The sequence below is a fragment of the Dermochelys coriacea genome, chromosome 7, assembly GCF_009764565.3.
Source record: "Dermochelys coriacea isolate rDerCor1 chromosome 7, rDerCor1.pri.v4, whole genome shotgun sequence".
NCBI lineage: Eukaryota > Metazoa > Chordata > Testudines > Dermochelyidae > Dermochelys > Dermochelys coriacea.
In genome coordinates this window covers 126,375,622-126,390,946 of record NC_050074.1, presented here as the reverse complement: position 1 = coordinate 126,390,946, position 15,325 = coordinate 126,375,622, and the positions used below count along the sequence as shown (strand labels likewise).

The 15,325-nt window shown below is 54.3% G+C and overlaps 1 protein-coding gene across 5 annotated transcripts in view; it reads right to left on the bottom strand.

Annotated features, from left to right (window-relative positions):
• The window catches only part of R3HCC1L (R3H domain and coiled-coil containing 1 like), a 41,995-nt gene extending 31,932 nt beyond the window's left edge, over nt 1-10,063 (bottom strand). Inside the window, exons 1-3 of one of the 5 annotated variants that reach the window (XM_038409321.2) lie at nt 6,268-6,305; nt 6,037-6,156; nt 4,605-4,694 (exon numbers count right to left, since the gene is read on the bottom strand). In XM_038409321.2, coding sequence (XP_038265249.1) covers nt 4,605-4,665 — 61 coding nt within the window. In that variant the 5' untranslated portion in view covers nt 4,666-4,694; nt 6,037-6,156; nt 6,268-6,305. The other 4 variants (XM_038409329.2, XM_038409322.2, XM_038409323.2 and 1 more) reach the window with 4 other exon arrangements.
• Nucleotides 10,064-15,325: the final 5,262 nt, after the last annotated feature.

Genomic DNA, 15,325 nt, shown 5'->3' with positions numbered 1-15,325 from the left:
GGAAGTGCCCTTGTGGGACAGCGCAATGTGTCAGTGCAGCACTTCCATGCACACAATGTCACTCTTCACAGCTTGCTGCAGACTGGACTCTTCTCACACACTGCAGGGACAAGGAGACTCTAGCTAGCCCATAGTACGAACCCCTTTGGACTGCAGAGCTCGTCCCACCTCCTGGCACGCCCCAACAGTGCTTGCACCTACACAGCAGAGCCCCACGCCGCCCACAGCTGCAGAGCTGAGAACTGGCCTGGGACCCCCACAAGGAGCCCCAAACCCTGGCAGACAAGGGGCTGCCATGGGGAGTGTGTCAGTCGCCTACACGTCCCATTCCTCGGGAGCACACAGCCCTTTTTCCCTGTGAACCCATGACCTGGATTCCTTTAGAGTTTCTCCGATGCTTCAGACCCATCTGGGCACTCAGTCCCAGCCAGCCAGAGCCACCTACTGCCCTGGTGCTGGCACGGGTCTGCCCAGACACACCCCAGAGTGCACACTGTGCGCGCGCGCGCACGCACACACACACACTTACTCACTCCCATCTGCTTCCCAAAGCCAGGGGATCTCTAACTGCGCTAGCACCAGCAGACAGATTGCTAACCGGGCACTGGGGGGTGGGACACCAGACTGAATATGTTCATGGACCATCTGGTCTGGGAAGTGCCCTGTTTCACAAGCAGAGGGAAGCTGGACTGCAAACGCCGGGGCCGAAGCAGGTACCGTGTAGGGAAGGCAGGCGCCCCAAGCACTGCTCAGGGCCTGCTGCACCCTAAGCATTCCACTCCCAGCAGCATCCGCTGCCACCACGACAGACACACAAATCCATGCGACACGAACTGCACCGTGCCGGACTGAACACATCCTAGCAGGCACATCAAGACCCAGTGACACAGCCATTCAACACAAATGGCCATGCCAGGCCAGAGCAACGGTCCACCTAGCTCAGTGTCCTGTCTTCTGACAGCAGCCAGTGCCAGGTGCTTCAGAGGGAACGAACAGAACAGGGCAATTACCGAGTGAGCCATCCCATTGGCTAGTCCCAGCTTCTGGCAGGCAGAAGCTTAAGGACACCCAGAGCATGAGGTTACATCCCTGACTATCTTGGCTCATAGCTGTTGATGGACCTGTCCTCCAGGAACTGACCTAATTCTTTTTTTGAACCCACTTATACTTTTGGCCTTCACATCATCCCCTGGCAACCAGTAACAGGCTGACTGTGCACTGTGTGAAGTATTTCCATACGTAAACCCGCTGCCTATTTGTTTCATTGGGTGACCCCTGGTTTGTCTGTTAAGGGGTAAATAACACTTCCCTGTTCACTGTCTCCACATCAGTCATAATTTTAGACCTTGATCACGGCCCCCCGGCCCTCGTCATCCCTTTTTCAAGCTGAGCAGCCCCAGTCTTTCTAATCTCTCCTGGTAAAGCAGCTGTTCCATCCCCTGATCCCCCTTCGCTGCCTTTCTCTGTGCCTTTTCCAGTTCTAATTTATCTTTTTTGAGATGGGGCAACCAAAACAGCACGCAGTATTCAAGGTGTGGGCCAACCCTGGATTTATATAGAGGCATTATGAAATTTTCAGTCTTATTATCCATTCCTTTCCTCATGGTTCCTACCATTCGGTTAGCTTTTCTGCGTGCTGTGGCAAATTGAGTGGATGTTTTCACAGAACTATCCATAATATCTCCAAGATGTTTTTCTTGAGTTGTAACAGCTAATTTAGACCCTATCATGTTGTATGTATAGTTGGGATTATGTTTTCCAATGTGCGTTACTTAGCACTTATCAATTTGAATTTCAACTGTGATTTTGTTGCCCAGTGACCCAGTTTTGGGAGATCCCTTTCTAACCCTTCGCAGTCTACCTGGGACTTAACTACCTTGAGTAGTTTTGTATCATCTGCAAATTTTGCAATCTGACTGTTCATCCCCGTTTCCAGATCATTTATGAATATGTTGAACAGCACTTGTCCAGGCACAGACCCCTGGGAGACCCCACTATTTATCTCTCTTCATTCTGAAAACTGACCACTTATCCCTACCGTTTGTTTCCTATCTTCTAACTAGTTACTGATCCATGAAAGGACCTTCCTTCTTATCCCATAACTGCAGAGTTTGCTTAAGAGTCTTTGGTGTGGGATCCTGTCAAAGGCTTTCTGAAAGTCCACATACACTATATCCACTGGATCTCCTTTCTCCACATGCTTCTTGACCTCCTCAGAGAATTCTAGTAGATTGGTGAGGCATGATTTCCCTTTACAAAAGTTATGTTGACTCTTCCCCAACATATTGTGTTCATCTGTGTGTGAGATAATTTTGTTCTTTAGTTTCAACCAGTTGCCCTGGCACAGAAATTAGGCTTACCAGCCTGTAATTGCCAGGATCACCTCTGGAATCTTTTGTAAAAATCAGTGTTACATTAGCTATCCTCCAGTCATCTGGGGGCTGATTTAAGCAATAGGTTATGTACTCCAGTTACTGGTTCTGCACTTTCATTTAAATTCCTTCAGAACTCTTGAGTGGATAACACCTAGTCTTAGTGACTTATTACTGTTAAATTAAAACAGCTTCTTCCAAGACCTTCTCTACTGACACCTCCATTTGGGACAATTCCTCAGATCTATGCTGAAAAAGAATGGTTCAGGTGTGTAACTCTCCCTCACATCCTCTGCAGCAAAGACCAAAGCAAAGAATTAATTTAGCTTCTCCACCACAGCCTTGTCTGCCTGGAGCACGCCTTTAGCACTTCCATTGCCCAGTGTCCCCCACTGTCGTTTGGCAGCTTCCTGCTTCAGATGTACTTTAAAAAATTTTGCTGTTAGTTTTTGTGCCTTTGGATAGTTGATTTTCAAAGTCTTTCTTGGCCTGCCTCATTATACTTTTACACTTGACTTGCCAGAGCTTATGCTCTTTTCTATTTTCCTCATTGGGATCTGAGTTCCAATTTTTAAAGGATGCCTTTTTGCATCTAACCACCTCTTTTATTCCATTGTTTAGCCAAGGTGGTATTTTTTGGTCCTCTTTCATTTGAGCCTCTATTGTGATGTTTTTAAGTCGTTTCCATGCAGCTTGCAGGCACTTCCCTCTTGTGACTGTTCCTTTTAATTTCCATTTAACTAGCTTCCACCTTTTTGTGTAGTTCCCCTTTTTGTAGTTAAATGCTGCTGTGGTGGGTTTCTTTAGTATTTTCCACCCTATAAGGATATGAAATTTAATTACATTACGGTCACTATTTATGACAGAGGAAAGGCTTCAGAAAAATATTTGAAAAAGCTGTGCCTCAGTTTCCCCTATGCGATGTAGGGTTACCCCAGGGGTAGAAAGGGCTGTTTGCCCTCTGCAGCAGCTCAGAGACTCAGGTGTGGATGGCTCCCAGCTGTCTGGGGCTTGGGCCCCATATCCAGGAAGTTTGTGAGAAGACAATGGCAACCCCTATCACTAGGACCTAGCGACCAGTCACCACGGATGGCCCCAACTCTCAGCAGAAAGCCAAGCCGTGTTTGCCCAGCTGGGGAACAAAGGCCTGGGGGTGAGGTGGGAGTTAAGTGGTGGCTATGGGAAGCTATCCCAGGTCAGGTGCCCCGACTAAGAGAGGTCAGAGGGATGGAGGTTGGGCTCTGTGCTGAGCAAGATGGACTCGGCTGTCACTTCCTTTTCTTTGAGCTAACCAAGGACTTCCTGTGTCCAGTCAACTAATAATGGCTTCTGTGTGACAGTACTGGCTGAGTGTCCCCGCAGCCGCTGGCGGAGGAGGTGCCCGGCTTCCTAAGCCTGTACAAGTCTCCCTTTGGGTCTGTCCCAGTTGGACTCACTGGCCGGAGCTCAGTGTGAGGCACAGGTGCTGAAGGAACAGAGGATCATCTTAAGGAGGTGGTGAAGCCATGTGGCTTACTCTGGAGAAAAGTGAGACGCTTAGGGGTCTGGCTCATTGAAGGGCTCTTCCAAGAGACTGTTCCAAAGCTGGGGTCATAGCACCAGCCCTATGGATCTGTGATGCTATTACCAAGCGGTTCAGCTATATTCACATCTTGGACCAGATCCTGTGCTCTACTGAGGACAAAATCAAGAACTGCCTCTCTCCTTGGAGGATCCAAGACAAGCTGCTCCAAGAAGCCATTAATGGTGTCTAGAAATTTTATCTCTGCATCCTGGGCTGAAGTGATATGTACCTGGTCAATATAGGGTAGCTGAAATCCACTATTACTATTGGGTTTTCTGTTTTTGTCGCCTCTCTAATCTCCCTGAGCATTTCATAGTCACTGTCACCATCCTGGTCAGGGGTTGGCAGTATATCCCTACTGCTAGACTCTTACTATTCAAGTACGGAATTTCTGTCCAGCATGATTCTCTGGCACCGTTTCACTCATTTAACATTTTTACTAGATTTGACTATGTTTTCTTTCACATACCATGCCCCTCGCTCATCAGCGTGACCTGCTCCGTCCTGCCTACATATTCCGTACCCTAATATTACAGTGTCCCATCAATTATCATTGTTCCACAAAGTTTCTGTGATGCCTATTATGGAAATATTCCCATTTACTACCAGGCACTCAAGTTCACCCATCTGAGTATTTAGACTTCTAGCATTGGTACACAAGTACTTACAAAATTTGTCACTATTTGGTTGTCTGCCTTCATGTGATGGAACTGAATGCGTCTTTTTCATTTCTCTTCAGTTCCTACCTGTATTTTATCCTAGTAAAGAGGAGATGAGAGAAGTTGATATACTCCTTTACCCAAATATTCCCCCATTCCTAATAAATCTAGATCCCTCCTCCCAAAACCATCGTCTTATCCATGCACTGAGACCCTGCAGTTCTGTCTACTTGGCCCCGAGCATGGAACTGGAAGCATTTCAGAGAATGCTACCATGGAGGTGCTGGACTTCAATCTCTTACCTAGCAGCCTACATTTGGTCTCCAGGACCTCTTACCTGCTTTTCCCTACGTCACTGGTATCTACATGCATCACGACCACCTCCTGTCTAGATGCCTCAAGCGGTCTGCAACCTTTGCACCCAGCAGGCAAGTCACCATGCGATTCTCCTAGTCATCACAAACCCAGCTATCTATATTTGTAATAATCAAATCCCGCTTTACTATTACCTTCCTAATAACTGGGGACCTCAGTGCCAGAGGATACCATGACATCACCTGGAAGAAGGGTCCCAACTATGGGATTGTTTCCCTCCACTCCAGCCTGATGTTCTTTTTCTCCGAGACTTTCATCCTCCTCAACAGCACAGAGGCTGTCAGACAGGGAGTGGAACCACTCTGCTGTGTCCCGGAAAGTCTCCTCTATGCACCTCTGTCTCCCTTAGCTCCTCCAGTTCAGCCACTGTGGTCTCCAGAGCCCGCACTTAGTCTCTGAGGGCCATGAGCTGCTTGCACTGAATGCGCACATGTACATGTTGCATTCAGTGCGATACAGTGGACAGCCCCCACTCCACTGCTGGATGGCTGCCTGTAGTCTTTGCATTATTTTTACTCTTGCAGAGGTTTCATTTGTTTGTTCGTTCTTTGGTGGGGTTACTGGCCTACGTGTAGAGCATGTTTGTTAGGTGTATCTGACTGTCATGCTCCCTCTCTACGTTCCCTTGCAAAACTCCCACCTGCTAGCTCCTCTGATCACTTAGGAACCGGCCCTGCTGCCTTATCAAGGATCCCAAAGGAATTAGGGACCAGAGGATAGCAGTACCCTTTGCAGGCAGAGCCACGGCCAAGGGGAAGGTCCAACACCTCTCCACAGGGCTGCCTTTCAGAACACAGCTCCTGGCACTCACCTGACCCAGACCAGCTCAGAGGCAAGCAGAGGTAATGAACTCTACAGCGACCCCCATCCAACCCGTTCCACAAGGGACTAGCTCAGACACTGAGGTGAGGGACCACAAATGTACCTAGAAAACTGCCAGGGAGAGGCAGAGCTGAGGATACAGGAAGCTGCCCTGGCAATGGAGAAATGGGGGGGACTGAACGCACAGACAGAGCCAAAGAAAGGCACAGAGTAAAGCACAAAGCTAGTCAGTTCTCAAAAATACCTGGAGAGTAGTTCCACAGCCTACTCCTGCCCTGAGACCCCTGCCAACTGGTGTGCTTTTAAAATGTCTCTCTCCCCAGTTGCTGTGTGAAAGATCCATTCAAACAGCAGGGAAAATAAACTGTAAAGGGAAGACAGTGGAAGTTGGAGTGCTGTCAAAGGCACACAGGAATCTCACTGGAAAACAGAGAGATTTCAATCAAGCCTTTCCCCTGATGCTCTTAAGAGATACCTGCAATAATAGAAAGGAAACATTTTCAGACAGGACTGTGATTTGTAAGTCGATACTGTCCCTTCAAAGCTGCAGGGAAAAGAAAAGGCAACAAAAAGTAGAATGAGTTAATGACATGAAGGGCTAAGGGGAACATGAAGGGATTTTACAAATATATCAGGGACAGGATCAGCACTAGAGAGAAAGCAGGTCTATTAATAAATAAGGAGGGAGATAAAATTAATCAGGACTCAAAAAAGGCTGAGATTATTTAAATGTCTTTAACCACCCAAATAAGGACTTGTGAAAACAGCTGCTTGTAAAAGAAAATGGAAAACCAAAGATCGCCGTCTATAAAATCAGCTCATCCGGATGCCAGGCGCTGTAGGGTATCAAGGAGTCAGCTAATTAACCTACCGAACTACAGACAATATTGGTAAAAAATCATGGAGCTCTGGAGAGGAGTGAAAAACGTAAAAGAGGTACTGATTTTCTATCCGAGAAAGAACAGTAACCCCGACCCCCATCATATGGCAAATCCAATTGCAATCCCTAGTGAAAGAGTGGAACAAAAACCAAAGAGACACTCTGCAAATGTAGAGTGACAGCCATGGGGGTTATCCAGAGCACAGGTTCATTATTTATTTCACCAGGATTACTGGCCAGAGCTTTTGGACAAGCACAGTAGACACAATTTAACTGACCACCAGGGTATCGTTTGACACTGACTCACAACATTTGACTTGAATAATGAATTATAATTAAATTTGCAGATGAGCCAGAGCAGAGAGGTGTTGCAAACACCAGAAAGAGCAGATAAATAATTCAAACCAACCTAGCAAGGTTGGAAATACAGGAGAATTCAGCTTGGAAAAGCGTAGTGAATACAGCCAGGGAAAACAGCCCAATGCAGACATTCACTGGGACAGCTGAGAAATACACGGGGTGATGCTGAAAGCATCTGTATTATTTCAGGCTGCAGAGGCAGCTCAAGTTCCGCATCCTGAATGCTGTGATCCAGCCAGGCCCTTCAGTACCAACCTGTTCTGGCAAATGGGAGAATTCAGAGAAAAGCACCAGAAATGATGAGAGGGGCTGGAGGGAGGATGCCCAAGGAGAAGCTGGATGACCACAAAGACAACCTTCCTTCTCTCCAACTCCTTCAAACTCCTCCTCACTGGCACACGATGCCTCAGCCATGGCATCCCCCTGCACCTTGAATTTGACCATAGAGGGCTCCCCACCCAGCAGACAAAGGTCTAACAAGATCCAGTGGCTGGAAGCTGAGGCTAGACAAATTCAGACTGGAAACAAGGGGTACATTGTAACAAAGGGTAACTAACCATTGGAACAATTTACCAAGGGCCATGGTGGATTCTCCATCATTGGCCATTTTTCAATCAAGATGGGATGTTTTGCTCTAGTTCCATCAGGAATGAATCCAGGGCAGCTGGCTGCACAGTGGGTCAGAGCAGACAATCACTATGGTCCCTCTGGCCTTAGATTCTGTGCTCCCCAAGGCACTGAGCATCAAGTCAAACTTCTGGTGCTTGGATCCCCGGACATGCCTCACACAGCCCCTGCCTGCATCTCTTACTGGGTCGCTTTTCGGGTCTGTTCCCTCCACCCTCCTGGCACCAGCTCCACGCCTCCATCACCTCCTCCCTGCACAAAGGCTTCCACGCGGCCGAGCCAGCCTGCACCAGGCTCCTTGAGCCTGCAGACCAAAACCCCTGCCTCACCTCACCCAGAATCCTGCTGATGCTCCATTCCTGTTTGCTGCATGCAGAAGGCCCTGATCACCCCTACGCCAGGGAGGAGCTGGTCCCAGCCTCAAAGAGCCAGCAACCTCACTGAGAACAGGACCCCATGAGCATGACAAACAGGAAGAGGAGGGAGTCTGAAAGCAATGGTAAGACCCCAGGACTGCACACAACTGGAGGCCCCAACTCCCCCCTGCAATGAGGGGGGATTTAACCAAGACTTAGACAGTGACCAAGAAGCACCCCTACCTCAGAGCCAGTGGGAGCTTAGCTTCCAACACCACTGGTCCTTGCTGGGAGACCTTCTGACTGACACCCTGTGCCTGCTCCACCCCGTCGCCCTTCGCTGCCATGGCACATCAGGCTAAGGTGGGAAGTGCTTTGGGCAGGGACCCAGGCAGTGTGTGGTCTGGGAGGCCCCAGGCACAGGTTAGGGTGCTGTAAGAATGAGCAGATGAAAAGAGCAAAATCTGTACAACTTGGCAACTGACAACGCAGACAGGACAGCGGCAACCTGCTCGCCCTGCCTGCTGCCTGGGGCCCTACCGGATCTCACCGCCAGCCAGGACAAGCCCCAAGATGCTGCAGGAGGTGACACTGTTCCCCAGGGTTAGGGCTCAGTCCACACCCCGCCACCTCCTTCACAGGCGTGGAGCAGAGGTTGTCTGCTTGTGGCCAAAGAGCCCCCGGCAGCATCCCAGGTGCAGGCCTGTCACCCTCTTGTCCGGGCCACCTCCCAGCTCGGGCAATTCCCTTCTGCCTCCCTAACGGACCCGCGCCACTTCCTCTTCCTCTCCTCACCACAGGGATGGCGGTGCCAGGCCCCGCTGAACAGCCGCCAGGCCCCTCATTGAAGGTACAGCTCGCCGGGGTGAGCGATTCCGACCACATCCCGGGGGGCAGAAGCCTCCGAGCTCTGTACGGGAGCAGCTCTAGGAGGGCAGAGGACCACCGCCCCTCAGGAGTCCTGCCAACTGCAGCCCTTGCACCACGCACACTTCACGCGGGCTCCCCGCATCGCGGGCCCCCCCCACCCCAGGGGCTCCCCGCCCCCCCACCCCAGGGGCTCCCCGCCCCCCCCCCAGGGGCTCCCCGGCCCGCCGGCCCCCCGCCCCAGGGGCTCCCCGGCCCGCCGGCCCCCCGCCCCAGGGGCTCCCCGGCCCGCGGGCCCCCCCCACCCCAGGGGCTCCCCGCATCGCGGGCCCCCCCACCCCAGGGGCTCCCCGCATCGCAGGCTCCCCGCCCCCACACCTCAGGGGCTCCCCGCCCCCACACCCCAGGGGCTCCCCTCCCCGCCCCGCCGGCCCCCCCCAGGGGCTCCCCGCATCGCAGGCTCCCCGCCCCCCCACCCCAGGGGCTCCCCGCCCCGCGGGCCCCCCCCGCCCCAGGGGCTCCCCGCATCGCGGGCCCCCCCACCCCAGGGGCTCCCCGCCCCGCCGGCCCCCCCCACCCCAGGGGCTCCCCGCATCGCAGGCTCCCCGCCCCCACACCTCAGGGGCTCCCCGCCCCGCCGGCCCCCCCGACGCCAGGGGCTCCCCGCCCCGCCTCACGCACCCCACACGAGGGGCTGCCGGCTCTGCCCGCTCCCCAGACCTCCTGGCTCAGCGCCCAAGATGCCGCTGTGGTTTCCGGGCTCCCCCGCGCAGCCCGTGGCCTGTCTGCAGGCGCGGCCGAGCCCGGGCCCCCGGCGGGCCAGGCAGCGGGGGCAGTTGCCGGGGGCCCAGGCCGGGGGGCGAACGGAGCGGAGGCCAGGCCCGGCAGGAGCCGGCGAGAACCGGGGCCGGGCGGGCGGGCGCCTTACGGGGCAGAGGGAGCCTGGAGCGGCCCGTGGCAGGGCCCGGCCGAGAGTCAGGGGCCCCCCCGCCCCGCCCCGCCCCGCCCGGGGACAGCGCCCGGCCCGAGGGGGAGGGGCGGGGCGGGGGGGCCGTGGAGCGCTGAAGGGGCCCGGGGGGCAGGGAGCGGCCCAGCGGACTCGGGGGGGGGCGTCGGGGGGGGCGGTTACCAGGTGACCGAAGCGGGGTCGCCGCCGCTGCGTCCTGCCGCCGCTTCCGCCCGCCGGGCCCCGCCCCCGCCGCGGGGGGTGATGGGAAATGTAGTGTCTGCCCCGCCCCCGGCCCCTCCCCCCTTCCCCAGAGACTCGGGGGTCGACCCCTGCCCCAAGACACTTGGGGGGGCAACCCCAGCCCCTCCCCTGCCCCCAGACACTCAGGGGGCAACCCCAGCTCAGGGGCACCCAGAAACTGGAGATCCAGGTGTCTTGATGCCGTGATAACGACCCTGTTCTGAGAGCAGGAGCCTGAAAGCCCGTGGCACACGAGAGCCCCCTGGGGCGCACAGGGCCCAGCGATCGTCACCCCAAACAGGCCGTGGCACACGAGAGCCCCCTGGGGCGCACAGGGCCCAGCGATCGTCACCCCAAACAGGCCGTGGCACACGAGAGCCCCCTGGGGCGCACAGGGCCCAGCGATCGTCACCCCTAGACAGACCAACCCGGTGTGTCGGAAAGGCCGTGGCACACGAGAGCTGCTGTCGGGGTTCAGAGTGGATGCTCTCTCCAGGAAGGGTCTGGTAACCAGACACACCCGGCCGCTTCCTTTCTGCCCTTGGCTCCTTCGTTTGCCCCCATAGACCCGCGTTAGGGTTAAACCCATTTCCCCCTTGGAGTGAAAGGGCCGAGCCATGTTCTCTGGGGTCCTGAAGGGTCAGAATTCAGAGTGCAACTCCAGGCCCCCTCCCTGACCTGCCCAGCGCTGCCCTGGGGCACCAGCTCTGGCAGATGTCAGGGTTTTGCCCAGCTCTGCAGGGCTTTTGGGTGAAGGAGGTTTGGACGATCCCACAGCTCCTGGGCATGGGGGAGCCTGAGAGTCTGCGGAGATCGCTCCATCTCTGTCTCCTCAGCCCCCTCGGACCTGCAGCGCAGCCCGGGGGCAGGTCCCACTGGCTCTGACAGGCCTCATGGGGCTGGACGGTGCTTTCGTTCCTGCTGCTGCCAAGGCCGCCAGCCAACTCCCTGCTCAGCGAGGCTCCAGGAGGCCAGCTCCAGCCACTGCCCCTCACGCTGCACCTGAGTACGAGCCTGGGTCCTGGGCACCTGGGTACTGGCCTTCAGGTTCCCCACTGAGCCAGACTGACCACCAAGGGGAGCCTGGTCGTTACTGATCCAAATGGGGGTAGGGGGACCCGGGGAAGGGGTCTGAGTAGGGCCGGGGAGGCAGAGAGCAACCAGAGGAACGGCTCCATTCTCAGAGTGTCTGGGGGAACCCCAACCCCCTTCCTGCCAGGTAGGCTCGGAGTTAGCTGGCTTCAGGACACCACCCCCCTTTAGCCCTTTGCCGGTGTCTCCTGTGTGCAGATTTCTTCCCAGGTGCTCGCTCAGCCTCCCAGCAGAAAGGGGCAGTGACGGGGTGTCACAGAGTCCCCGGGCCATGCTCTGGAACTGCTCCCTACGAAGCCAGGCAGGACTCTGGGGGAGCCTCCTCTCTGGGAGCAACCTGTCTGCAGGACACCCAGCTCACCCGGCTTCCCCCTTCCTGGGTCTGACCTCGGAGCATCCAGCATCCTCTGCCCCTCCGTGCGCTTCCCACAGCCAGTCCGCCCAGGCGGGGTCCTGGGGAAGCCAGAGGGTCCTGCCCCCCAACTCCGCAGTCAGACGGGACTCTCAGCCAGCCAGTAAAACAGAAGGTTTATTAGACGACAGGAACATGGTCTAACACAGAGTTTGTAGGTGCAGAGAACAGGACCCCTCAGCTGGGTCCATTTTGGGGGCAGGGAGCCAGACAACCACGTCTGCACTTCACTCTATGTCCCCAGCCAGCCCCAAACTGAAACTCTCCTTGTGCACCAAGGCAGATGTCAAGCCCAAGGAGCCCAGTCCATGTGAGACCAGGCCTGCGAGGCTCCCTACAGGACTCTGTCTGTCCCCACTGAGGCTCCACCAGCTCACAGATCAAAGCGAGTTTCTCCTGGATTCAGCCTCTCAATCCCCCCATCCTGGGAGCTTTGAGAAGAGCCATGGAGGAGTCCTGCCAATAAAGCCTGGAATCCTGGGGGTGGGTTGGCAGACCCCAGCAGGCACATTCAGCAAGCGAGCAGTGTCCCCAGGCCTTGGGCATTCGGGCTGTCCCAAGGCATCCCCGTGGCTGGTGCTTTAGGGCCCTGCTCCCAGGGATCCCCTGCAGCCTGGACTGTCACACTTGGTGTCTCTCACTGGCATTATCCACTTAAAACTACAGTCAGGCACCCACCCCTCCCCCTGCCAGCCACCCACTGCAGGGGTCCCCAGAGCTCCCCGGGGAAAGGGCCGCAGGGTGGTCACACTGCAGGCACTTCCCACTGAATCCCAGCCACCAGCTCTCCTGGGCATGGATGGTACAGGCACTGAGTGTGAGGCACACAATGCAGGGGCCCCAATTCTCCCTCTTGGGAAGGCGTGGCTGTGACACTCTATCGTGGGGGAACACCCTGCACCCCCGTGTTCATCCTGAAAATATGATTGACATTGGTGAGGCCTCATCTGGAGTACTGTGTCCAGTTTTGGGCCCCACACTGCAAGAAGGATGTGGAAAAATTGGAGAGAGTCCAGTGGAGGGCAGCAAAAATGATTAGGGGACTGGAACACATGACTTATGAGGAGAGGTTGAGGGAACTGGGATAGTTTAGTCTGCGGAAGAGAAGAATGAGGGGGGATTTGATAGCTGCTTTCAGCTACCTGAAAGGGGGTTCCAAAGAGGATGGATCTAGACTGTTCTCAGTGGTAGCAGATGACAGAACGAGGAGTAATGGTCTCAAGTTGCAGTGGGGGAGGTTTAGGTTGGATATTAGGAAAAACTTTTTCACTAGGAGGGTGGTGAAGCACTGGAATGGGTTACCCGAGAGGTGGTGGAATCTTCTTCCTTAGAAGTTTTTAAGGTCAGGCTTGACAAAGCCCTGGCTGGGATGATTTAGTTGGTGTTGGTCCTGCTTTGAGCAGGGAGTTGGACTAGATGACCTCCTGAGGCCCCTTCCAACCCTGATACTCTATGATTCTATAAAAAGAAAAGGAGTACTTGTGGCACCTTAGAGACTAACAAATTTATTAGAGCATAAGCTTTCGTGAGAAATGTTTTTTCCACCAAATGCATCCGATGAAGTGAGCTGTAGCTCACGAAAGCTTATGCTCTAATAAATTTGTTAGTCTCTAAGGTGCCACAAGTACTCCTTTTCTTTTTGCGAATACAGACTAACACGGCTGCTACTCTGAAATCTATGATTCTATGGTATCCAGTGCAAAGTTTGTCACGTCGGGTGTCTTCAGAAGGCTCATGATGCACTGAGCATTGTTGCTATAGTGATGTTGTAGGTTGTAATTTCATGTATATAGTTATGAGGCTGAAAATGTGTCCTCATGGCTTAAAACAAGCCCAGGCAAAAACTCTCCAGGAGCAGAAGGGCAGTTCACACCTCATCAGGGCATGTATGGGACAAACCCAGCCCAGCCTCACAGGAACAAAGGACACTGGCCTAGGCAGCAACAAAGGATCTGTTGGACTCTCGAGTGAGTCACCCCCCTTTCCTTGGTCAGTTGGAGACTACGGTGAGGTAATGCTCACCTGACTCTGAAGGGGGTGGCAAAGCCAAGAGGGAAGAAAGAACATGATAAAAGGGAGAGATGTTTGCCATGTTTCCTCTCTCTTTCACCTACATCTACAGACAGCACCACCAAGTGACTGAAGCGCTGATCAAAGGGGAAAGCCTGGCTGAAGGGCAACCAGCCAGCCCATCCACTGCGTCCCCCCGTCCTTTCAGTGCCACCACCCAGCCCCACCTGCCCATCACCGGGCCCCCATCCTCCCAGTGCCCACCACTCAGCTCAGTCCCTCTGTCCTCCCAGTGCTCACTGTTCTCCCAGTGCCCACCAATCACCCCCCAACACTATATGGTTGGCACCACCACTCAGCTTGGCTCCCTGTCCACCCAGCCTCACATGCAGATTTCAAAGCTCATATATCCCGGCAGGGAAGTATGTTCTGTCTTGTGTCCGTCCAAGATGGATCAGCTGCTCACCCAGTGCCAGGGAGGCTCTGAAGAGATTAAGGACACAGCTGGCCGCCAGGCTGCGTCCCAGACCTGCTCCCTCTCTGCTCTGTAAGGGTGACAGGTCAAGAGACAGAGTGAGACATTCCCAGCACTAGCAAAGGGACTGTAACCCCCCGGCCACAAGCTTTGCTGGTGGGGCCACGTCTGGCCACCTGTTGAGTTCTTTTCCCAAAGATTCATAGATTCCAAGGCCAGAAGGGACCACTGTGATTATAAGAACGGCCACATTGGATCAGGCCAATGGTCCATCTAGCCCAGGATCCTGTCTTCCAATAGTGGCCAGTGCTAGCTGCTTCAGAGGGAAAGAACAGAACAGGGCAATTCGGAGTGACCATCCCCTGTCCTGCAGTCCCAGCTTCTGGCAGTCGGAGGTTAGGGACACCCAGAGCATGAGGTTGCGTCCCTGCCCATCTTGACTAATAGCCACTGATGGACTTGTCCTCCAGGAACTTAGCTAATTCTTTTTTGAGCCTAGTTATACTTTTGGCCTTCACAACACCCCATGGCAAAGAGTTCCCCAGGCTGACCGTGTGTTGGATGGAGAAATACTTCCTTGTGTTTGTTTTAAACCTGCTGCCTGTTAATTTCATTGGATGACCCTGGTTCTTGTATAAGCAGGGTCTGCATGAGCTCTCCCCTGACATCTAGCCATGAGCTGGGGGAAAAGACTTCATGAACTGATCTTATTTGTGTAGAGCCACCCACTCTGCCTAGGTGCGCAGCATGATGGGGCGGCTTTGCCCCGGTGATCACTTTTGGCTGGTGTTGGGTTGCAAGTCACTTTGTTATTGAGTGTGGGGTAATAAAGGGGGTTATCCTGGTGTGCTTGGCAGGCCCTGATTGTGGGGTTCAGCCTGAACTGAACTGCACTCACTAAGCAGGGTGTAGGGGTACCAAAGCCCACTGCAAATGACACCACTTGAGCCTCCCTTCTCCACTGTGTAATGACAGAGCTGGTTAAAACTCAACTGAGAGTCTTGGTTGTGTCGCTAGAGCTGAAATCACTGATGTAAATAACCTGGTGTAAATGATAGACCTGGGCTGGGACCTACCCAGCCCGCACTAGCAATGGGGCTCCCCTACTAACAGCTGAAATCACTCCGAGCTGTGGTAAGTGGTGGGCCCCCAAAGCATCCCAGAGGCTGCAATCGAGAGAGCAGTGGCGGAGTGAGAGTGGCCAGCGATGGAGCAGCCGGTGGCAAATCGGCGAGGAGCAGCCGGCGGCAGAGTGAGTGGCGATG